Source organism: Nannospalax galili, unplaced genomic scaffold (assembly GCF_000622305.1).
Source record: "Nannospalax galili isolate Female #2095 unplaced genomic scaffold, S.galili_v1.0 scaffold5, whole genome shotgun sequence".
In the NCBI taxonomy this organism is placed as follows: Eukaryota; Metazoa; Chordata; class Mammalia; order Rodentia; family Spalacidae; genus Nannospalax; species Nannospalax galili.
The window spans coordinates 747,689-772,161 of NW_008353126.1; the positions used below are offsets into that span (position 1 = coordinate 747,689).

The window sequence follows — 24,473 nt, forward strand, 5'->3', positions numbered from 1 at the left end:
GTATAAGTGTTATGCCTGTATGGTTGAGTTTACAGCTGTATTTGCAAAGCAATACCAGATTCAAGACTTTGCCTATTATCTAGCTGTTAGACCTTCTAGAATTACTTTAATACACTTTTGAAAAATGCCTTAATTGCTACAAAGTTCAGCCAACTGTCCTGACTTCTTTTTCCTTGGTATATTTTGATGCATATTTCACTTCTGGAAGGCTGCACTTCTGCCTCATTATTCGACTGCTGTCTCCTTATTGAGTCCTTCTCTGCTTCCTAATATTTTTAATTTTCTTTGTTTTTATGTCTATGAATATTTTACCTGGATGTATGTAAGTGCACCACATGTATGCAAATGCCCATGGAGGCCAGAAGAGGGTGTCTGATCCACCAGAACTGGAGTTGCTGATGGCTGTTGGCTGCCATGTGGGTGCTGGGAACCTAACCCTGGCCCTCTGCAAAAGCAGACAGTGCTCTTACCTGCTGAACTCCCTCTCCAGCACCTTCCTACCCTTTTAATATTTTATGTAACTCAGGCCTCAGTCCTTTTGTTTTCTTCTCTGCATCTACTTACTTAATTTCTTGATGACTTCATCCAGTTTGATGGCTTTAAATACTTTGTTGACAGCTTTAATATTATCTTTATTCCCAAATAACTGTTTTGAATTTCAGACTTTTTTGCCAACCACTGAATTCTGTATTAAATGTCTAAATGAGTGTCTCAAACTTACATCCAAAACTAAAATCATGCTTTTCCCAAACCACTTTCATCCAAAGTTTTCCCCCTTTTAGCTAATGACAACATCCCGCCAGTTTCTCAAAGACATACTTAACTCTTACTTCCTGCCACAGGACAAATTAGATGAATTTCTCTTATACAATAAAATACCTTATATTTATTATTGTTTGAGATTTTAATACATTATATTTTATCATATTAATCCTCTCCCCCATGTCCCCCAGATCCACTGTCCCTTCACTACTCACCCGATTCTGTGTCCTTGTTTCTCTTTTTAAGCTCATTTTTACTGCCCATATACTTGGGTTTGTGATCATACACTGGAGAGTGGTTGACCTAGCAGAAACTTTAAAAGAAACTAACTCTCTCACCCAACATCTATCAATTGTCAGAATCTCTTCTACTATGGGTGGGACTTCATGATGAGTTTGTCTGGCTTGAGCTTCCACAGGTCTTGTGCATGCTGTCATAGCTGTTGTGAGTTCATATATGCAATTGCCCTATTGTGTCTGGAAAACGTGATTTCATTGTGGTTGCTCCCCAACTTCCTTCCTCTGGCTCTTACAATCTTTCTGCCCCCTCTTCCACAATGATCCCTGAACCCTGAGAGGAGGGAGTGTAATATAGATGTTCCATTTAGGACTGAGCATTATGCAATATCTTATTCTCTGACCTCATCCACTTATGAGTCTCCCTGTTAATTGCCATCTACTGTGAAAAGCTTACCTATGGGTATAATAAGTCATTAGAAACTGGTTTAGTACTATGTCCGTTTAACATAAAAATAGTAGTAGGTTCTCCCCTAGTGCTAAGACCTGTCTAGCCACAAGTGTTCTTGGCCCAGATAAGGGTGCTCAGTATAGGTTCCATCTTCTGAAGTGGGCCTTAAAACCAATCAGAAAGTGTTTGCTTACTCCAATGACATCTGTGCTAGTATTGCACCACAGGGTCAGTCAAAGCTCAGTGGTGCTCATGTGTACATGTGTATAGGACCAACTGCTTGGAATTGAATGAATAATCTATCCTGGGAGCTCATCCCTAGAGAAATCTGATTCTCCCTCAGCATCAATTGATTGACTGTAGCTCTTCCTCTAGAAGTGAGACCCTGTGAAATTTCCTCCACCCACTTCTGGTGGTGTCATCATGCAGGTCTTGTTTAGTCAATCACATTCTGGGGGTTTCATGAGGGCAGCTTCCCTGTCATATCTAGATTGTACTATCTAGCAGCAGACATCCTGGTTTTCTGGCTCTCAAAACCTTTTTGCTCTCTCTTCCATGATGTTCTCTGAGGCTTAGGTGTAAGTGTTGCATTTGTAGATGAAACAAGTCAGTATCAGTTGGGGCTGGGCACAACACAGTTGCTTATCCTCTGCATTTTGATCAACTATGGATCTTTGTAATAGTTTCAATCTGTTGCAAAGAGATTCTTTGATAAGTGGTGAAAGTTACACTTGTCTGTGAATATAAGGTTAAGTATTTAGAATACAGTAAGGAATTACATTGGTTCAGGAAAGTGGCAGTAGTAGGTGCTCCTCAAGGACCCATGGGTACTTAGTTCTTGGTTTATAGTACCAGGCATGGATTCCCTCTTATTGAGCAAGTCTTAAGTCCAGATAGACAGCTGTTGATTAACCCCAAGATAAAAGTGCCACTAGTACACTAAAAGAGTTATTTTTCTGGACTGGTCATTGTTATGGTTTATATTACAAATGGGTAGGACTTTTGATCACTTTTCGCCCTTTGGCAACTTGAATAACACCTTCTAATACTGTGATAGCTAGTCCTCAGGGAGGAGGCTTCCAGGTCAGTTCCAGCTCAGTTGCTCCAATTTCTGTGTCTGAAGTATGTCATGTTTTCAGCAATAGAGTCTTACATTAAGTTCAGTAGGTATCTGTTAGGCCCATTTTATTTGTGATCTCATTTAACTCCTGAGATTTTCTGTTGTATAAGGAAGCGTCACTATTGAGAGTTGAGGGATGTATTAATATTATCTCTACACCCTGTTTCACTCTGTTTCATACATGCACTCTTGTTCAGATATATTTTGTATATTTTTCAGGGAGGGGGTTGAGGTAATACATTTCCCTCTGACTTTTTATGCCACTTAAGTTTTACTCATCTTTCCTCTCTATCCCTATCTAACCTCCTTCCTCCCTCCCCAGTTTAAGCGCCCACATTTTCCCCTTGATAATACCTGTATCCTGTTATCCCCCTTGTATTTTTTAATGAAATTGGGTGCCCCTGTGTTTGGTGCATATATTTCAGACTATAATATTCTGTTGGTGAATTTTTTCTTTTGATGAGTACTAATTGCTTCTTTTCTGGCTAGTTTTGGTTTGAGGTTTATTTGTTATATATTTTAATAACTGCCTATTTGTTTCATAGTTCCATTTTCTTGGAATACATTTTATCATTTTTTTACCCTAAGGTTGTGTCTATTGTTGATAGTGATGAATGTTTTTTGGAGACAGCACAAAATATAGGTCCTATTTTCTAATTTGCTGGAAGGTGCTATGCACTCTATCAGAAAATTAATCATCAATCTTGCCCACTTGTGAATTCTGTGAACTACAATAACGAAAAGCCTGGCAAGACATGCCCATTGGTGCAATAATGGCACAAATACTGTAGAAGAAACAAACTGCTTCCTGATTGGATTTAAGGCTCACCCTCAAGATGAATTCACACCTTGCACGATTAATGGAACCATGAAGCTGAGACTTGACAGGTAATAGGACCTACGGGAGAGCCTAGTAATATTAATCTGTTAGATGGACATAGTATTAAACTGACCCTTAATGATACCTTTTCACACATCTATTAGTGCATCTCTCTGTCATCATAGAAGCTTTTCTGACAGTAGAAGTCAATTAGCAGAGACTGTGGAATGTTCAGCCATAAGTAGGACACCTCTATCACATTGTCCTCCCAAGTCTCAAGGATCATTATAGAAGAAGGGGCAGAACTAGTTTAAGAGCCAGAGCTGGTAGATGAGTCAAGGAAACTGGTTTCTAGATACAAAAGGCAATGTGGAGATGTGAACTCAAAGTGGTTGTGACAGCACCTACAAAACCTGCTCAAGCTCAAGCCTGAAAAAAATCCCAGCATGGAGGAGAAAGGTGAACATAAATCCACCCCTATGCAGAACAACTGGCAATTGATAGCTGCTGATATTGGGATAGGCAGTCTTCTTTAAGAGTATGGCCCCTGGTAGGTTAACGAAACTGCAGTGGATGGCCATGCACCCAGGAGTACAAAGGCAGCACAAATTGGACTCAAAGTGGTAAAAAGAAATGAGGACATAGTGTTTGATATGTAGGGAAGGGAGGTAGATTGGGTTGGAGTTGGAGAAAAGGATATGTTCAAAATACATTGTATGAAATTCTCAAAGAACTAATACATTTTGTTTTTTAGTTTTCTGAGACAAAATCTCTGTGTAACTCCAGTTGGTCTGAAACTTGCTATATAGGCCAGGCTGGCCTCAGTCTCATAGAGATCCACCTGTATCTGCCTCCTGAGTGCTAGGATTAAAGGCATGTGCTGACACACCTGGCCAGAGAGCTAATAAATTTTTTTGAAAAGATTGCTTCGGTTCTCTGGGGACTTTTGTGCTCACATGTAAATTTTGGGATTTATTTTCTATTTCTGTGAAGAATATCATTGAAATTTTAACAGAAGTTGCATTGAATCTGAAAATTTGTTGTTGTTGTTATATGGTTGCTTTCACAATATTAATTCCATCAATCCATGAACATGGTATGTCTTTTCTGATTCTGTCAATTTAATTTTTCCAGATATTTATAAACATACTAGAGAGAGTCTTTTACATCCTTTGTTAACTTTATTCCTAGAAATTTTGTTTTGTATGTGGGGATATTGTGAATAGAATTATTCTGGTTTCTTTCTTACCTTTTTTTTTAATGTGTATGCATGTATTGCTTGCATGTAAGTGCACCCATGTCATGCAATGCCCATGCAGGTCAGAAGAGGGTGTCAGATTCCCCTGGAACTGGAGTTATGGACAGTTGTTAGCCACTATGTGGGTGCTGGGAATCAAACCCGGGTCCCCTGCAAGAGCAGTCAGTACTCTTAACTGGTGAGCCATCTCTCCATCCCATTTACCAGTTTTTTTGTTGGTGTATAGAAAAGCTTAATTTTTGTTTTGATTTTGTATTCTATTACCTTCTTGACAATGTTTACCATATCTAAGAACTTGCTGATGAAGTCTTAGTGTCCTTCAAGTGTAAGATTGCATCATCTATGGATAAAGGTGTTATGATTTATTCCTTTCTCATTTATATTTCTTTTTTTGCTTTTGCCTTGTTTTGGCTAAGACACCAAGCAGTATAATGAATTAGAGTGGTGATATCAGACAGTTTTATTTCATTATTTTAGAGGAATCACTTTCATTTTTCTCATTTATTTTGATGGTGGCTATAAGTAGTATTTATTCTTTTGTGGTATATCTTTCTATTCCTATCTTCAGAGATTTTTATCATGAATAAATGTTGAATGTTTTCAAAAATTGAGAAAGTTTGTGTTTTCCCCTTGATTCTGCTTATATATTGTATTATCTTTGTATTTTATTTATATTACACTTGCATATGTTGAACCACCTTTATACTCCTGGTATGCTCTAATGTAATCATAGTATGTGATATATTTAATTTGTTGTTGAATCTGGCTTACAAGTATTTTATTATGAATCTTTGCATCCATGTTCATCAAAGAAATTGGTCTACATTTTTTGTATTTTGTTTTTTCCTTCTCTTTTTGTTGTGTATTTATTTGGTTTTGGTATCATGATAATACTGGCTTCATATAATAAGTTTATCTTTCTATTTTGTATAACCATTTGAGGACATTGGTATTGGTATTAGTTTTTCTTTTAGAATAGGCTACAATTTATCACTGAATCTAGACACTTTTTTATGGTGTTTTTGAGATTGATTCTCCCTGTAGCCACAGCTGGCCTGGAATTCAATGTGCAGACCAGATTGGCCTCAGTCTTACAGAGATCTACCTCCTTCTGCTTCCTGAGTGCTGGGATTAAAAATGTGTGCCACCATACCTGGCTTATTATTGCTTTGATGTCATTGTTTGGTCTCCTTAGGGCCTGTATATGTTAGTTCAATTTTGATAGATCATATATGACAAACATTGTATCCATTTCTTCTAGATTTTCCAACTTTATTGGCATTGAAATCTTTTGAGATATATTCAAATGTTCCTTCAGATTTCATTGGTATCTGATATTATATTTCCTTTTCCATATATAATTTCACATGTAACTTTATTCATTTGGGTCTTCTTTTTTGCCAACTTTGTTTATCTTTCAAGGAACCAACATTGTTTCATCCATCCTCATGCTGTTCTAGTCTTCATTGTTCTTCATTTCAGCTCTAATATTTATTATCTTTCTCTTTACTAATTTTAAAGTTGGCTTGTTCTTGTTTGTCCAAGACCTTGAGGTGTACCATTAGATCACTTGTTTGATATCTCTCTAATTTTAGAAAATGTTTTATTGTTCGAGATGTTCTGTATGAAATACACAAAAAATTCAACAAAAAAACAAAATTTTAAAATTTATTATTTTTATTTTATGTGTATTCATGTATTGCCTACATGTAGGTAAGTGAACCCGTGCCATGCAATGCCCGTGGAGGTCAGAAGAGGCTGTCGGATCCCCTGGGATGAGTTACAGATAGTTGTTAGCTGCCATGTGGGTGCTGGAATTCGAACTTGGGTCATCTGCAATAACAACCAGTGTTCTTAACCACTGAGCCATGTCTCCAGCCCATAAAAACAAATGTTAAAAAAAGTTTTAAATTACATATAAGGAAAACCCACCTCTGAATCAAAGTCTTTCCTCTGTCTTTAGGCCAACTCTTCATGCCAGCACTGAGAATTTCAGGAAATAGGACAGAACAGGTACTTTTTACTCTTGAAGTCATGGCCTCAAGTAGGCGCCTCTTAAATGACTTCCTGCTGCTCCAGGCTGAAGTACTAGAAAGAAGAGGAAGCTTTCTCAATACCAGTATGCTATGTACGCTCCAGGGCTCCTCTCTGATTAGACTACAATTCTGAATAGTTCTGAGTCCAGTGTTGTTTTCTGAATGTCTCCATGTGCCTTCCTTTTGCCTTAGTGCACACTCTCTGCTGACACATGCTTTATGTTCCATGCAATCAGATCCTATTTCACTCTTCTAATAGCCAATTTATCTATTTTTTGTTTCTATTTACTACTAAAACGTTAGTGCCTTCTTGATGTTATGCGTCTCCAATGATAGCTGCTCTTCAGCAGTTCTGGCCCTATTCTCCAGAGATACTAGTGCTCTGTGGGTTCCACTAATTCACCATCTTTCAACAACCTATGTTAGATTTTGTTATGTGGCTAAATTGTAATTTCTTTTTTTCTGGGCATATGAGTTATTTGTAATTTGAGGTAATGATAAGCAATGATGTTACTAACATTTCTTATGCTTTTTTGATGTAAAAAAACAGCATTTCTGTTGAGTGCATACTCATGAATGGAATTGTTGCATCATATCTTTATTCTATATAATGGATGCAGTTGCAAAAATTGGTTGAACCATCAAAGATTCTTGCCACCAATGTATTAAGCTTTCTGAGGCTCTGTATCATGATAAAATCTGTATTATTGGTCTTTTAATTATTCATTAATTTGATGTATGGTACTATTGTGAGTTTTGTTTATATTTTCCTGGAAGCTAAGAAAATTAGTCATTATTTGATATACTTACTGGTTATTTTGGTTTCCTTTTCTGTGCATAACTTGTTACTGTCTTTTGTTTGACTATATTGTTTTCTCATTGATTTGTAAGAGTTTTTATAGTATGATTATTAGTCCTTTTTGAACAGCATATGTGTTATGTACCTTCTCTCATCCTCAAGCTTTATATTCTTCTCAAGGCACATTTAACAACACAAAGTATTAGTTTTAGTACACATTAATTTTTTCAACAAAATTAACTGACTAGCTGTTTATGTGACTTATTTAATAAACCACTCCCTAATACAAATGGATGGATGTATTTTTATCTACATTCTTTTCCAAAAGCCTTTTTTTCCTCCCTGTATAAGTAGTTAGTCCTCTTGTAATTGAATTATTCATTATTATAATATAATTATAGGGGTCAAAATGTAGAATATCAACTTTCCCAGATCATTTCTTGAGAAAAAAAAAATTTCTCCGTAGTGCCGGTTTCGAAAATTCTTTCAGCCTATTTGTGTCATGGAAAATTTTCTGTTCCCCTTAGACCTTGATAGTTTTGCTGGATAAAGTATTCAGGGTTGGCATCCATGATTGTTTCGAACTGGGAATACTTTGTTCCACGCTCTTCTGGCTTTCATAGTTTGCATTGAAAAGTCAGCTATAATTCTGATGAATTTTCCTTTATATGTAACTTGTTTTTCTCTAGCAACTTTCAGTACCCTCTCTTTGTTCTGTATATTTAATGTTTTTACTATGATACGTCATGGGGACCTTCTGTTCTGATCATGTCTTAATGGCATTCTCTGTGCTTCTTGAATCTATAGGTATATATTTCCTTAATTTAGGGAAGTTTTCTTCTATAATGCTATTGAAGATCTGCTCAATGCCATTTGTTTGATTTTCTCCTTACTGTATGCCTGTAATATGTAGAATTGGTTGTGTCATGCTGTCCCACATTTCCTGAGTATTCCATTCCTGTGTGTGTGTTTTTTTAATTTTGCAGTCTTTGCTTAAGGAGTCCATATCTTCAACTTTATCCTTCAGTCTTGATATTCTGTTTCCATTTCATTTGTTGTGCTTCTGAGACTTCCTCCTGTTGTTTCTACTTTGTTTATAGAGTCGTTCAGTCCCATGTTCATTTCCGTTTGGGTTTTCTTCACTATTTTTATCTCTTTAGAGAAACACCTTTTCAAATTATGAATTGTTTTTGATATTTCATTAAGCCACGTATTTGTTATCTTCTTAAGCTTTCGTCAAAAGTTTATGCCTTTTCTCTCGGAGTTCTTTGAGTTGTTTGTGTTTTCTTGTAATTCTTTGATCATGTTTATGACTGTTCTTTTAATTTCTGTGCCCTGGTGTTCTACAGGGTGGTTCTCAATGTTCTACATTTCTGTAGGACTTGTGGATTTTGTTGAGGACATATTTTCCTGGTTTTTCATATTGTTTTGTGTTTTTGCATTGCAGTCTGGGCGTATGGATGTTCTCTGTCAGTTATGTGTTCAAGAGGAACTTCTACTCTTCTTTTTTTAAATTTAATTTTGGTTATGTTAATATTCTTTATGTAGCTTAGTTACTTTTTGTTTGGGTATGTAAAATAAATTGGTGGGTATTTCATGTTTTTGATGGGTAGGAGACTGGTACTGACTGAGCAGGTCTGTCTGCCTGATCTGGAGGCTTGGACTTCGGTGGTGAAGGGACTGCCTAGATGAGGACTTAGGAGTCTATCATAGGGTGGTTAGTTAATCTGGTTCGAGAAGCTAGTCTTGGGACTTGAGGTGAAGGAATTGCAGCCAGCTTGTGACAGAGGCCTGAAGGGACAAAGTGGGGGTGGATAAGAGAAATGGGGTAGGGAGGCAGTGAGCTTGATCTGACTCACCAGAGTTCTGGCTGAGCTTGTCTATCTGACTGATCCAGAGACTGGGAATTTGGAGGTAAGGAGACTACCTAGGTGAGGACTTAGAGGTCTATGGTAGGGTGATTGGTTAGTCTGGCTTGGCAAGTTAGTCCTGGGATTTATGATTAAGGAATTGGAGCCAGCCTGTGAGAGAGGCTTGCAGGGGACAGAGTGTGGGTTGATGAGAGAAATGGGGGAGGGAGGCAGTGAGTTTGATCTGACTTACCAGAGTCCTGGCTGGGCAGGTCTGTCTGCCTGATCCCGAGGCTGGGAATTTGGTGGTGAGGAGGGCACCTGGGTAAGAACTTATGGATCTATGGTAGGGTGAGTGGTTAATCTGGTTTGGGCAGGTAGTCCTGGGATTTGGGGTTAAGGAATAGGAGCCAGCCTGTGAGAGAGGCCTCCAAGGACAAGGATGAGAGGAATGAGTTAGCTAGTCCTCCTGTGAAGAATGAGTTAAGCTGAGCTGAGCACTTTTAAAAGTGTTTCTTAGCATTTATTTCATTTGACAACTCTCTGTTCAGTTCTATAACCCATCTTTCTACTGAATCATTTATTTTCTTGTTTCTTTGTGTTTTGAATTCTTTATCTAATCTGGATATTAATCCTCTGTTGGATGTGTAGCTAGTAAAGATTTTCTCCCACTTAGTGGGTTTCCTCTTCACTTCCTTGGTTGTTTCCTTCACTATTCAGGAGTTTTGTAGGTTAATGAGGCCCCACTTATTGACTGTTGTCCTTAATGCCTGAGCAGTTAGTGTTTGATTTAGAAAGTCCTTTCGTACACCTATATCTTAGAAGGTACTGCCTATGTTTTCTTCTAGCAGTTTCAGAGTTTCAGGTTTTATATGGAGGTCTTCGGTGAGTTTGGAGTTGAATTTTGAGCAGGGTAAAAGATAAGAAATATCAAAAATTCCACCAGAAAACTGTTAGAAATGATTGATACTCTCAGCAAAGTGGCAGGTTACAAAATCAACTTACACAATTCAGTAACCTTTCTATATACTAATAACAGGCAACGACAGGCAATCAGAAAAAAGCATTCAAGGAAACACTTCCATTCACAATAACCTCAAAAAATATTTAGGAATAAACCTACCCAAAAACATTAAAGATCTCCTCAATTAAAAATTCAAAACTTGAAAGAAAGAGATAGAGGAAGATACTAGGAGATGGAAAGGTCTACCATGCTATTGGTAGGATTAATACTGTGAAAATGACTATCTTATCAAAATCAATCTATAGATTCAATGCAAGCCAATCAAACTTACCCATGACATTCTTCACAGATACAGAAAAAAAAAATCATCCCAGAATTTATATGGAATCAAAAAAGACCCTGAATAGCCAAAGCAATCTTGAGCAAGAAAGAACAATGCTAGGTGGATCACCATTCCAGATCTCAGATTATATTACAGAGATATAGTCATAACAATAGCATGGTACTAGCACAAAAATAGACACATAGGTCAGTGGAACTCAGTAGAAGATCCAAATGTGAGTATATGCAGTTTCAGCCACTTTATATTTGACAGAGTTGCCAAAAACACACAATGATAGCATCTTCAACTGGCAAAACCGGATCTCCACCTGTAGAAGAATGAAATTGGACCCTTATCTTTCACCCTGCACAAAAGAAGCTTCTTTTTGCCACAGATGGAGAGTATTACATATTTACAAAACTGGTCACACACACAGAATAAGTGCATCTGAGATGATAAACCCTAAGTGACACATCTTCAATACAACCACCACACATCTAATGAATGCATCACTCAACTCTCACCAGAGAAGTTTCCTTATGCAGCAATTGATTAACTCAGAAACCCACAACTGGCCAATGCACAGAGACTAAGAAGATGAAAAGTACTTATCCCTGAATTCGGGGCCCTTATTTTAAACCTCTGCCTCCTAAGGCTCAGGATCATTGTGGAAGGGGAGCTAAAAAGATTGTAAGAGCTGGAAGGAGTAGATGATCACAAGGAAACAGAGTCTTCCAGACAGATGGTAAATTACTCATATGAACTCACATTGATGGTGACAGGCACGCACAATTCTGTGCAAGCTCAAACCAGACAAAATACCAGCATAGTCATGGTGAAGTGGGTTACAAAAACCCCAACTCAACTATAGGAACTTTTGGCAATTGATGGCTGCTTGGAGGGGGAGAGACAGTGTCTTAAAGGAATGGGACTCGGGCCCAGTGGATAGATGTACACTGAAGGATATTTGGGGGCACAAATCAGACTCTATAGGCTATATTATACATATGAGAGTACATTAAATTGGGTGGGGTCAGTAGAGGAAGGTGCAGATAGGAGAGGGGATATAAATATCATCAAACTATGTTGTATGAAAATTGCAAAAATTGCAAAAATTTAAAAATAAAATAAAAGAATAGAAGAATAAAAGGCCATCCCTAATGTAAGTCAAGTGCCATATTAATATTTTCAAGGAAAAACTTGGACATTAGAAAAAGTTGGACTGGGAAAATCATAAAGATAGATTTTATTCAGCAATAGCTATTACAATAAGGAAAAGAACCCAGTGTCCCCTGAGTTCCACTCTGTTGAAAAAAAATCCAAGAGACTTTTAAAGTCTGAGATGCATTAAAATAAAAGGGCTGAGGGATAATAAGGAGAATTGTCCCATATGATTAGACCATCTGGACTTGCTGGTTTAAATTTACCTGGAGAAAAAAAATAGAGTTTTCTAAAAACCTTTGTGCTAGAAGGCAGTGATGCATGTTAGAGCAAAATGCACAGCAAAGCTAGATATTTCCCCTCCCACAGAGACTAAAAGCAGAAGTTGCTTCCCTCATTTCAAAGAAATCACTCTCACTTCCATAAGGAAGTTCTGGGTAGAAGACTGACCTCCTAAAGAGCAGAGAAAGGATTTATAATGGCAGGCTTTCTAAAGTAAATGCTTGGAGTTGTGGATACGTGGGACATGTATCGATCATAAAGACTTGGCTAATAGAAAATTCTCCTCAGTGTTGACCTTTCTTGGAAGATGTTTTCAGGGAATTGGAGTCATTTGGGGACTTCTAGCCTTTTAAAAGATTTATTTAATGCCTGCATGTACGTAAGTGCACCTGTGTCATGCAGTGCCTGCAGAGGACAGAAGAGGGCATTGGATCCCCTGGAACTGGAGTTAAGGGAAGTTGTTAGCCACCATGTCTTCTGGAGTTGTTAGCCACTGGGTCTTCTGGAGGAGCAGCCAGTGCTCTTAAGTGCTGAGCCATCTCTCCAGCCCCAGGGACTTCTAGCCTTAGAGATCATGCAAGAGGTTTGTGAAGTCTTTTCCACTATTGTTTGGGTGGAACTCTTATATGTAGAGTTCAAATTTTTCAGTGACAATCTGTTAATTTCCCCAAAACAATGCAACCTATCATAAATACTTCAGAAACTGTAATTATAATTTTATGACATAGATCAATTTTTTGGATTCATTTTTCTTTGTTTCTGTCTTTACATGATGTAACCATGCCCAGATGATAATATGCATCTGGGCATGGTTAGAAATGATCAAGACAATATTAACAATTGATCTTCCACATCTAACTCAGGATAAAAGCCAAAATAATCTCTTCTGATATAATTTAATTCCAGGATAATTTATTGTGCATGTGCATAGATTCCCGAGAACTTTATCCCCCAGAGTATCTTCAACCCAGCCTTCAGGCTCTATTGTGAAAATGTCACTTGACTCACTTTCATATTTTATTGGCCCTGGAAAACTATAGTTTTTGATCTACTAACTACAATGCATTTCTATACATTCCAAAGAATGGGATACAGTTCCACGGGTGTTATTTGTATTCTTATACTATCAGAAATGTAGTACTTTGTATTGGATTTACACAAAACCCATCACGAGAAAAATCTCTTTACAATCAATTTTTTCTTTTCTTTTCAATAAATTTATCAGTTTTTGATTTTCCTTAGAAGAAAAATATAAATGTAACCTTGATGATCAGTGACATCTCTAATTCCTAAAGATTACGGTCGCAAAGTGATATAATGGTTATGGTTGCTATATGCAACAGGTATTTTTAATTTGGTAAGCATTGAAATCAATGCAAAAATCAATATGAATACCAAGAGGTAACATTTTGTTTAATAGCACACTTAGAATAGTAAAAGTTAAAAGGAATATGTGAACAGTTCAAACACAGAATAGTTTAACAAATACAGAGAAATATAAACCAACTTTCTCATGTGGTCATCTTATTTCATAAGTCACAAATAATCAAACATAAATACTCACAAATATAAATTAACACCCTCCAAGTTTAGGTCATCCATGGTACCATTAAGGGGTCTTGGTCAAATGGAGAGTCCTCTTCAGCCCAAACCAAACAGGTTAGAGCAGCTATCAGCAGACTATTCACCTTAGTGGTACTAATCATTCCTCTGTACTTAAGCTCATAGACATTCAGTTTTGTAGTACAATATGAATTAAAGTGTTGTGAAAGTTTTGTGGTGACCTAATGTGGAATGAACCAATGGTTGATCATCCTAAGATTTGTTAGGTTGCCAGTATGGTGGTGTTCTTGGGATTGTTTTATTAACTAATGATATTAGGGGGAAGTGAAGCTTAAGATGAGCTAGAAAATTGACATTACAGGTATGAAAAAGCACTGTCCATGGGAAAAGTTTAAAGGACAGATATATTCATCTAAGCATGTTCTGAATTACACATTCAGGAATCAAGTACAAGGTATGCATCACTAAGCCAATATTTTTTATTAAGTAAATGTTTAAAGTTACATTTTAAAACTTAAGATACTTCTGCTTTTACAAAGGGAAAATTGGTGATCTTTATAATGAATCCTAATAGGCAGAATCTGCAGTAGACTTGTGTATATACGTGTCAGCCATCTTGAATTTAGCTTAAAGAATCACAAATCCAATGGAACTAGTTCGTTTTGTCATGCATGTACACCCGTAAATTGTAAGATTGTTGAAATACAATGAAATGTGGAAAACGCACCTATGATTTCCATCAGGATAATCAGATCAATATTCATTAACTATTGGGTAGAAGTTTTAGCTGTGGCTAACCTGGTTCAATACAACTTGTGCCATCTCTTTCAAGGTAACTGACCCAACTTGAAGGACATTTGGAGACACAAATTAGAGTCTATAGGCCATACTATACATATTATGGAGGAGACCTATATACCATCAAATTGTATGAAAATCTCAAAATTCAATAAAATTTTTCTAAAATGATAATAAAAAGCGTATAATAGAAGGAAGAAAAGTACAATAAAATATAACAGGAATAATGGACATAAATTAAGTCTAAATGGGTGAACTTCACATATTACTCTCTTTTAACTCAATGATGATTACAAAATCTGATACTTTTTTAAAAACATGAATACAGAGAATTAATATAGAACCACAGTTGCCATTCTATTTCTGCTTTTATAATTTCATGTCTAACCCAACTTCGTTTTCTTTTAATCACATTTGTCATTAACAGTTGATACTGTGCTAGGTATGATTGCTTGCAATCAGTATTTTTAAAGCAAACTGTTTGACTTTTGTGCTTTTTTCCCCCAAAAACATCTCAGTGGTTTGGATCATTTGTATTTATTTCCATATCATTTTCAGAATTATCTTTTCTAAATTCTACACAAATTTTCTTCGGAACTTTTAATGGGATTGTATTCAGTCTATAATCTAATTTGGAAAGAACAAATACAAGTAAAATACGAGTCTTCCAATTAGTAACTATGATAGAATTCCCTATGGAATACGCTCAAGAAAATTCTCTTATTTAGCATTTTGATGAAATGTGAATACTTTCTCTGTGATTTTCTTGGATTTCTTTGTTAGGTTTTAATTTTGTTTTACTCTCGACAGTGTTAACATAATTTCTGTATTTTATGTCTGCAGCATATAGAAATGTAATTTTTACTGTATCAGTTTTATACACATAATAATACCAAACTTTATTGATTCTCATATTTCACTTGTAATTATTTTTCCTTCCTATCTTCATACTCATACTATTAGTAAACAATGAAATCTATTAAATTCTTTTTAAAGATTTATTTATTTTTATTTTACATGTATGAGTATTTTGCCTGCATATATGTATGTGCAACATGCGCATGCCTAATACCCTCAGAGGCCAGAAGAGTGTTGGATACCCTAGAACTGGAGTTTTGGATAATTGTGAGCTGCGATGTGGGTGCTCCAAACTAAACCTAGGTCCTCTTACAACAGTAGTATGTAAACACTCTTAACAGTAAGCCAACTCCCCATCCCCTAAAACTATTAAATTATTTATGACTCATCTTTTTCTTTCCTTGTTACTTATTAAGACTTCTAGTAACTTTGAATAAAAGATGTCACTGTTGGGGTGTGCGTGTGTGTGTGTGTGTTGCTGGAATTGAACCCAGAGCCTTGTGCATTCTGAGCAAATACTCTACCACTGCACCCAATATTCTTACTATTAATCTTACAGACAAAGCCATTCATAATTCACTATTTGGTTTGATACTTTCATAGGTTTCAGTAAATACTATACTATTTTAAAGTTTTCTTTGTGACTCTTACTCCTAAATAATGATTGAAAAGATTTTATGGGCTCACTGTTCTGCCAAAACACTTCTATGGAGATTTAAGTGGTCTGGCAGAACAGTTACCATTGTAGGATACAAAATCTCAAGAAAGAGGGTACTATCAAAAGATAATACAATGTTTCACACCTGTGTTACCCTTTGAACATTTGCCATTTTGTGGTGAAAATTAGCAACTGAATATTTCAGCAGGGTCCACTATCAAAAGGCAGAGAAAATCGAGCCTTCTGTCAGCATCGGCTAGGAAACAAAAATATATTTGAGAGACATCTTCTTAACAAGCAGAAGCAGATGGAGAACTGAACCTAATATTAATCTTTGTTTCTGATTTGACTTCTTTTTAAATCCTAAACACAGAATCTTAGAAAGGCAGGGTAAAACTCCCCAGAGGCATGTGATACTAAGAAGAGGATTTCATTTCAGGCTGGGTAGGAAGCAAGCTGAAGTAAGCACATAGCTCTAGGCTGCTGTGAACTTCTGTATGTTATAACAGCAATGGAAATTGGAGTGAAATAGAGCTTTACAAAAGGCTACCCACTTTGCTCTCATGTTAGACTAAGATATTGTCCATATTTTAAATGTTGATTAGATGACAATGAAAGCTCCCATGAAGGAAAATACCATTATATGGAGACTTCTTCGCTTTTGGTATATAATTTAGTATTCAAACAAAAAGTTTTGGGCATGCCAAAACACAAGGGTAAATGACTTTTAAATCATTCGAAGCATAAAACAGAAAATAGAAATACAGTCACAGATTATCTCCATATTGGATAAGAACTACAATCACTAGTTGATTAATGAAAGAAACAAAGGAGAAAATATATAAGAAATAGTAGAATTTTCCCAGATAATTGGAATCCATGAAAAAGGGATTGGCCAATTGTTTGAGGGGGCTGGAGAGAAGGCTCAGTGGTTAAGAGAATAAATTTCTCTTGCAGAGAATTCTGACTTTCTGACACATTTTTTTAAAAGCAAAGCACAAATGTTCAATATCATCCATTGTGCTTGCTTCACAATACAGTAAAATCGCATTCCCTCTTTTTCTGTTCCTTTAAAGAACTTGTGGAACATCAGAATAAATTTGAGTTGACCATGTATCCTCCTGACCTCCTCTCCCATATTTTCACTTTCAGTCAGTTATCATTTTAAATATTTTTTCAATTTATTATTTTAATTTTATGTGTATGCGTGTATTGCCTGTATGTAGGTAAGTACACCCATGTCATGCAATGCTTGCAGAGGACAGAAGAGGCTGTTGGATCCCCTGGAACTGGAGTTACAGACAGTCGTTAGCTACCATGTGGGTGCTGGGATTCGAACCTGGGTCTTCTGCAAGAACAATCATTGTTCTTGACTGCTGAGCCATCTCTCCAGCCCGCCGGTCAGTTAGAATTTTAATCATGTAACAGCAAACATTTCCTCTTTTACAAGCACTCATTCTTTTCATCTTGTCAGCTTCTAACACTTCGTTGAACCTGATCTAAATTTTATTAATAGTTAATTTGTATTTTATATCACTTTTTTCTAATTTTATCAATCTGGTATTAATAAAAACAAATAAATGTCAGGACTGGTGGTACATGTGTATAATTCCAGCACTTAGGAGGCTAGAGCAGGAGAATGACTGCTGAATTAAGGCCAGCATGATAGTGAAGAACTGATCTCAAGAAAAGGTGATGAAGTCTATTAAAATAAGATCTGTAAATATGAGGAGCTGTGAACATTTTTATTTGTCTTTTTGAGACAGGGTCTCCCTGTAGCCCCGGCTGGCCTAAACTCCCTATGTAGACCAGGCTGGCCTCAATTTCAGAGACCAGCCTGCCTCTACCTCCTGAGAGTTGGAATTAAAGATATGCACCACCACACCCAGCTGAGCTGTGAACTTTTTATGACTAAATTATATTAGCACATACAAGAGACAACACCCACATTGAGGGTAAAGGTAACTCCAGCTCCAGGGGATCTGATGCCCTCTTCTGGCCTCTGAAGGCATTGCGTGCACATGGTATAATTTATATACATGCAGGCAAAACACTCACACATGAAGTTTATAAAAAGAGACATTTTTGTCAAAATGTAAAATGGAAAGATGTATGTATTCTGCTGTATCCTACTCCTTAGAAGTCATTCAAAAGTTCAGTTCCAAGTGCTGAGACTATGGCTCAGTGGCAGAGTATTTGAACAGCAAGTGAGAGGCCCTGGAGTCAATGCCCAGTACTGGCAGGAATAAAAACTTCAGCTCCCACTCAAGTAAGGGAGATTAGTATGGTGTCTCATGTTTGGAAAGACCAGGAACTTTAAACTTTGAGAGATTAAGCAAATCTTTATAGGAAGGAAAGGTTAGGAATTATTCAAAGGGGCAGTGCTTACTTAGAAAAGTTAATTGTTATAGAAAAGGAGCAATTAGAGCCACTAAATAAACATCAGTATAACTAACTCAGAATGCAGTAGTGAGAATATTGGGAGGTGAGGCTGGAGAATAAGAATGGGAATATCCTGTGGGACACAGCAGATAAGAAATCAGAATTTTATCCCCAAAACAATAGTCATTAAAAGGTTTCAAGCACTAAAATTTTATAATTATATTTTTGCTTTAGAAATGGGGTTTGATCCTCTCTATGGAGGATAGTTTAGATTGGGTCAATGCTGGATTCTAGGAGAGCAGATAATAGACTATTGATGGAATGTGGCAAGGAGCAAGATGAGGAAATAGATCTAGTTGTTGGGGGTGAAGGACAAGTTATGGTTAAGGACAAAGCCCAGGTAAGGGGTAGGAAAACTTGGGGGGTGGGGCCACTAACTGATATGTTGAGATAAGAAGAGTATGTTTAGAAGTCAATGTAAGTTTAATTTTGTACATGTAAGACACTTGATACTCAAGAGAATGTCTCCTCTCTTCTTTTTCTGTCTCAGAAAAATGCAAAAGATGTTCCCCCTATAGGCTCCTACTGAAATAACCAGTTTTTATTAAAGGGAGGTGTGCTGGATAGCGTTTGTTATCAACTTGACACACCTGGATAAAGGGAGCATCAATTGGGGAATTTTCTCCATCGGACTAGCCTGTGGCCATCTCTGTGGGGTATTTTCTTGATTTTTGAGTGATGCAGGAGGGTCCAGCCCACTGTGGGCAGTGCCACCCCTGGGTGGTTTTTTCTGTATAAGAAAGCAGGCTGAGCATGGGCCAGGGTAGTAAGCCAGTAAGCAGTGTTCTTCCATGACTTGTGCTTCAGCTCCTGCCTCTGGGTTCCTGCCCTGAGTGCCTACCTCGGGCTCCCTGATTAACTGAGATCTTGGAGATGTAAGCCAAATAAACCCTTTCCTCTGAAAGTTGCTATTGGTCAGAGTGTTTTGTCACAGTTGAAAGCAAACTAGAACAGGAGGTATGAGGTCCTACAGAAAACTTTAAGAACAGAAACCAGTTTTTCTTTATTCTTTTCTCTGGGTTTTATATATTTGGACCTGTATTATACATGTTCTAATTTCCTGCTACACACACACACACACACACACACACACACACACACACACACACACATATATATATCACATACACAATTCAGTTTTCTTGACTCAACAAACATGTTGGTGTGGTTAGAAATATATTAGCTGCCCACCAACGGTCTCCACTTCAGAGTAGTCGTTCCCTTGTGTAAATTTCCCTTGAGTAGGAGTGGAACTTATTATACACTTCTAAGAAGAGTTGATGCCATGGTATTTCCGAGTTGGGTTACGACAGCTCTGTGGATTCTGTTTTGGGTGTTTCATTTATTTCATACTCCATATTAAATGTTTTGTTATATAGGAAGCCACACATGAAAGCTTTTGTGGCAATGATCTGAGGCCTGTTACAACTACATGAGGGCTTGACAGTAGATCCCTTTCAAGTTCAGGCTCGAGATGATTGCAGACATGACTGACCACTTAATTACCATTATGCAAGAGACAATGAGCCACAATCACCTATCTAAGCTGCTCCCACGCTCTCAATCCCCACAAAGTATCAGACAATAAGTATTTGTCCTTAGCTGAGTGTAGTGGCACATGCCTATAATTCCATCACTCAGAAAGTAAAGGAAGGATGACCGTGAATTTGAGTTCAGTTTGGGCTCCATAGCAAATTCCAGACAGCCTGGCTAAAAGACAAATACTATATCTAAATTAATAAATAAAGTAAATGTATGTCTGCCTAGCCACTAAATTCTGGAGTAATTTGTTGTGCAGCAATAGTTAAGTCACTTGTCTTGGTAACAGAACAATCTTATTGACTTAAGAAGTAGTTGATGGGGTTGGAGAGATGGCTCAGCAGTTAAGAGCACTGGGAGCTCTTCCAGAGAACACACAGTATCCACATGGTGGCTAACAACTTCCCTTAACTCCAGCTCCAAGGGATCCAACACCCTCTTCTGGCCTCATTGGGCATTACGTGCACTTGCATACATGGAGACAAAACACTCATACACGCAAAATAAGAATAAATAATAAACATTTTTTAAAAGAAAGTATTTGGTGTATAGACCAGATGGTTCCAACTGAGATCACAAGCTATTTTATTTATTAAAGAGTTAAAAGAATACATTAACAAAACTTTGACAGAGAAATACCATAACCCTTCTGAAAATGATTATCATCTAACCCACCAGGGATATTAGTACTTCTAGGTTGTTCTACGGCTATGTAGTTCAAAGGTTGACTAGAGTTAGGATATGAACCGTTAGTCTATTCTGGATGGATACAAAACAAATCAATACAGCATTTTAACAAAGAAATTGAAACAAAATTTTGCCATTTGAAGAAAGAGCATTGTGTCATTCCTATCACCAAGGCCTATGGTCAAAAGGGAACAGAAGGTTGTGATGATGATCCAGTGAGTCTGGCTCCAGACCTCCCTTCAGCTTGTCTCTTATGTGACTTTGTAGGGTGAACTTGTAATGATTGAGGGCTGAAGAAAGATTTGACAACTGGAAGATTCTAATATTTAAATATTGGACCTGTGTTTTGTAGTACTTGGAGTTAAATCCAGGAGCTCATACATGGTAAGCCAGTGCTCTGAGATGCGTTCCCTGCCTAACCTGTCCTCTGATTTCAAGCTACGAGTGTCACAGGTTCTCTTGACTTCTTGTGTCTAAAAACCACCCAGGAGTGTTTCACCACCTTGAGGGGTGTGCTACTGCAATCAGTGCGTGAATGGTTGACTGCAGCTTGAGATGGGAAGTACCTCGCAAATACCGTCTTCTCTGGGTTTATAAGACAGGGAACCAATCAGGGAAGAGATGAGAGAAAGACAAAAATGCCGGTCTGGCAGGTAATCATTTGGGGCTTCATGCTATTAGGTGCTTTGGATTCCCATAGGTGAAATAAGTCTCTTCAGTACAGGGAGTTGCAAATCACAGCCCCAAGGCCTGGCTGGTTTTATCAATCTGGCAGTTCAGTGTCAGTGCAAAGGACATCCCCAGTACCTGAGAAAAGAAATGGGAAAGTTCGAGGTCGTCACAAGAGGAATCATTTCTCCCACAATTTCTGAGTTTGTTTCCACAAAAAAATACATCCATCACACAGTCACCACCCTCCCGGCAGCACTCTCTTCTCAGGAGTTCTCTCTTTTGGCTTAAGGAGAGCAGTGAGGAGAGTCTGGGAACAGTGATGCCACACTGGCAAAGTAGAAAGTCTTGGAACATTTTTGTCTTCTTAAAAAGTCCCAGAAGCCTAGATGTGGAGATTGTCAAGTTCTGATTACTTACCAATGCAAAAACAAGTCAGTTCTGCACAAGCCCTATGTCTTCTTGGCTTCAGAGCAGAGAAAAATAATTTGTCTCTGATTCCATCTTATTGATCTATGGATGGTATGTCCAATACTTGTGCACAAAAAGGTTAGGAATATCACATGGCAAAACCCATAAACTTTACCTTTTACTTGTCAAATAAAGTACAAGCACAATGAGAAAAATTATGATAATTTTCACTTTCAACTTTTTCTTAGCACAAAATATCAAGTTTTCCAGTAGAGTATTTCATTTATCACAATTGTTTCTAGACCAGTTGCGGGAGTGATGAATGTGGCATGCTTACTGCTTGGAGCTTATAAACTTTCTTTGACTCGATATATGTTCCTATACCACGTTTTATGGATGCCTTAAGTTAAATTGATAATAGAATCTGCTACTTGGTTAGGGGAACTCATACACCAAAAATATTTAACATTTGCTCTACACTGCTTCACTAATACCGTTTGAAGACTACATGATTTAACTCATTTAATCTTTAATTATCCCAAGACTAAGCTCTTACCTGTATCACACATACACAGATGGTAATGATTCCAATATACAAGAAATTGGAGTGAAACCACTGTTTTGCTTTCATGTGGCAACCCTAGAAAACATTATAGGTATAAATGATACTATCTTATAATTCAATTTTTTCAGGAGGATTATCTAAGATGGTAGTTTGTATTTACATAATACAATGACACGTACATTGGATGTTATATTTTTATTTCCTTGCATGGATAAAGAGACAGGCATAAATGGGCTTTTCTAGGCTGTTGTCACTAGAGTGGCACCTGATGTGGAAGTCTTAGATCCTAACTCACTGAGCTAAACAAACACAAGAAGTAGGTCAGAAATAGAGGTTCCTGTGTTCTTTGAACACTCAGTGCTGATCATAGGTGAGGCAATATTTGAATTCATGTGTGTTTCCTTTTCTGCTTCAACAATGAGTAAATCTACCATAGCCTTGAAAAGCTCCAGAGTTGTTGACTGGTGCATATGTAGGTTTTCTCTATAGACCTAAACTTTTCTGGAGATTTTCAAACTCAGGAGAAAGTAACATGGGGTCTATGATCCATAATCATAGAGATTTGGTTTCCTGAAAGGTGACTGTCTTCTAGGTGAAGAGAGTTCTAACTTAAGCAGGAAAGTGGTTTCTAACTCCCTTCCACAACACCTAACCCCTCCACTTAAGACTTCTTTCACTAAAGGAATGGATCCTGCCATCTCCAGAGAAAGCACTACAGGGACACGCTATTCTACCCTAACCCTATAAATTTTACTTTAAAAGTAAGGAGAATGTTTTTCTCAAGAGCTATCTAGATATATCTCCCTGTTACTTTCACACTCTCCTCGCTTAATAGTGCAATATAACAAAAGATTCTTCACAGTGTCTATAACTAAATTAGCTCGTTCCTAGATTTTTCTGGTTTCTATAGTTACTTGGGGTTGTTTCCCTGTTCATTCTTTTGTTCCCTCTTTCTAGGTAGGAGGTTGAGACCGTTTCTGATAAGGTTTCCCATATAATTAAAAGTTTGAACAACAAACTCAATAACAGGAAAATTACCAACAAAATTACCTGAATGTCTGGATCTTTTGGGCAGGATGCTGGTGGGCCACTGGTCCAATCACTTGTGCTGTTTACACCACAGCAATGTAACTGAAAGTCAACCCCCCAAATACGATTTTTAGAAGGTCAACAGAAAGCCAACTAGACTGTAGAGCAAAGGGTATGCTTATATTGAAATTTGATTCTATGGTAGAAAATTGAGAATTGTTTTTTTATTATGGACTTCTTAAAATTAAGTGCTCTGAAATCTGTTATGCCATTTTATAGACAGAAGGTGTAAGTGCACCCATATCATGCAATGCTCAAAGATATTAGAAGAGGTTGTTGGATTCCCCTGGATGGTTGTTAGCCACCACGTGGGTGCTGGGAAGAGAACCCAGGTTCCAAAGATGGTCTATTTAATTTATTGACATCTTACAGATCAAAAATTATACACTTAGGGGACTTTATAATGGAAAAATATGGCTAACCACATCTAGACCCAGTGATCACTTTTAAGATTGCAGAAAACAGGACAATTAGATACCTGCTTATGTGACACATCAGGAAGTACCAGCTATGATACAATAACTTCATCAAGCCTCATGATTCACAGGACTTCTGGAAAGCATATTTCCTGACACCAAAAATACACTTAGGAATGAACTGGCTAGATCCAGAAAGTGTAAAATCTGTAGGACACATAATCTAGCTTCTATCCACATGCACAAAACATAAAGAAAGGGGATACTGTTGTAGATTGAAAGAAAATTAGAGGTACTATAGAGATGGCTCAATGGTTAAGAGCACTAACTGCTCTTCAAGAGGACCTAGGTTCGAGTCCCAGCACCCACATGGCGGCTAACTACCATCCATAACTCCAGTTCTAGGGGAATTTGACAACCTCTTCTAATCTCTGTGGTCATTTCATGACATGGGTGCACTTACACATATTCAGGCAATGCACTCATACACATAAAAATAAAAATAATAAAATATTTTAATTCAAAATCATCTTTTTTTTTATTTAATAACCACATGATTAGAAGAAGCATTTCATTACAGTTTTAACATATTCAATAACAATTTCCAGAGCAAGGATACATCTCTTTCAAAAGTGGCTGTAAATTTTTAGATTCATAGTTGAATTAATACAGTTATACAATATTGAACTCAGTATAAATCCTATAAGACATAAAATT

The 24,473-nt window shown here is 37.2% G+C and overlaps 1 protein-coding gene across 1 annotated transcript in view; it reads right to left on the reverse strand.

Moving 5' to 3' along the window:
* Window positions 1-20,487: 20,487 nt before the first annotated feature.
* Window positions 20,488-24,473, reverse strand: part of Cd53 (CD53 molecule) — a 40,992-nt gene continuing 37,006 nt past the window's right edge. Inside the window, exons 6-8 of the mRNA XM_008850347.3 lie at window positions 23,302-23,382; window positions 22,243-22,326; window positions 20,488-21,413 (exon numbers count right to left, since the gene is read on the reverse strand). Of these exons, the coding sequence (XP_008848569.1) occupies window positions 21,342-21,413; window positions 22,243-22,326; window positions 23,302-23,382 (237 nt within the window). The 3' untranslated portion in view covers window positions 20,488-21,341. The remainder of the gene's footprint in view (window positions 21,414-22,242; window positions 22,327-23,301; window positions 23,383-24,473) is intronic.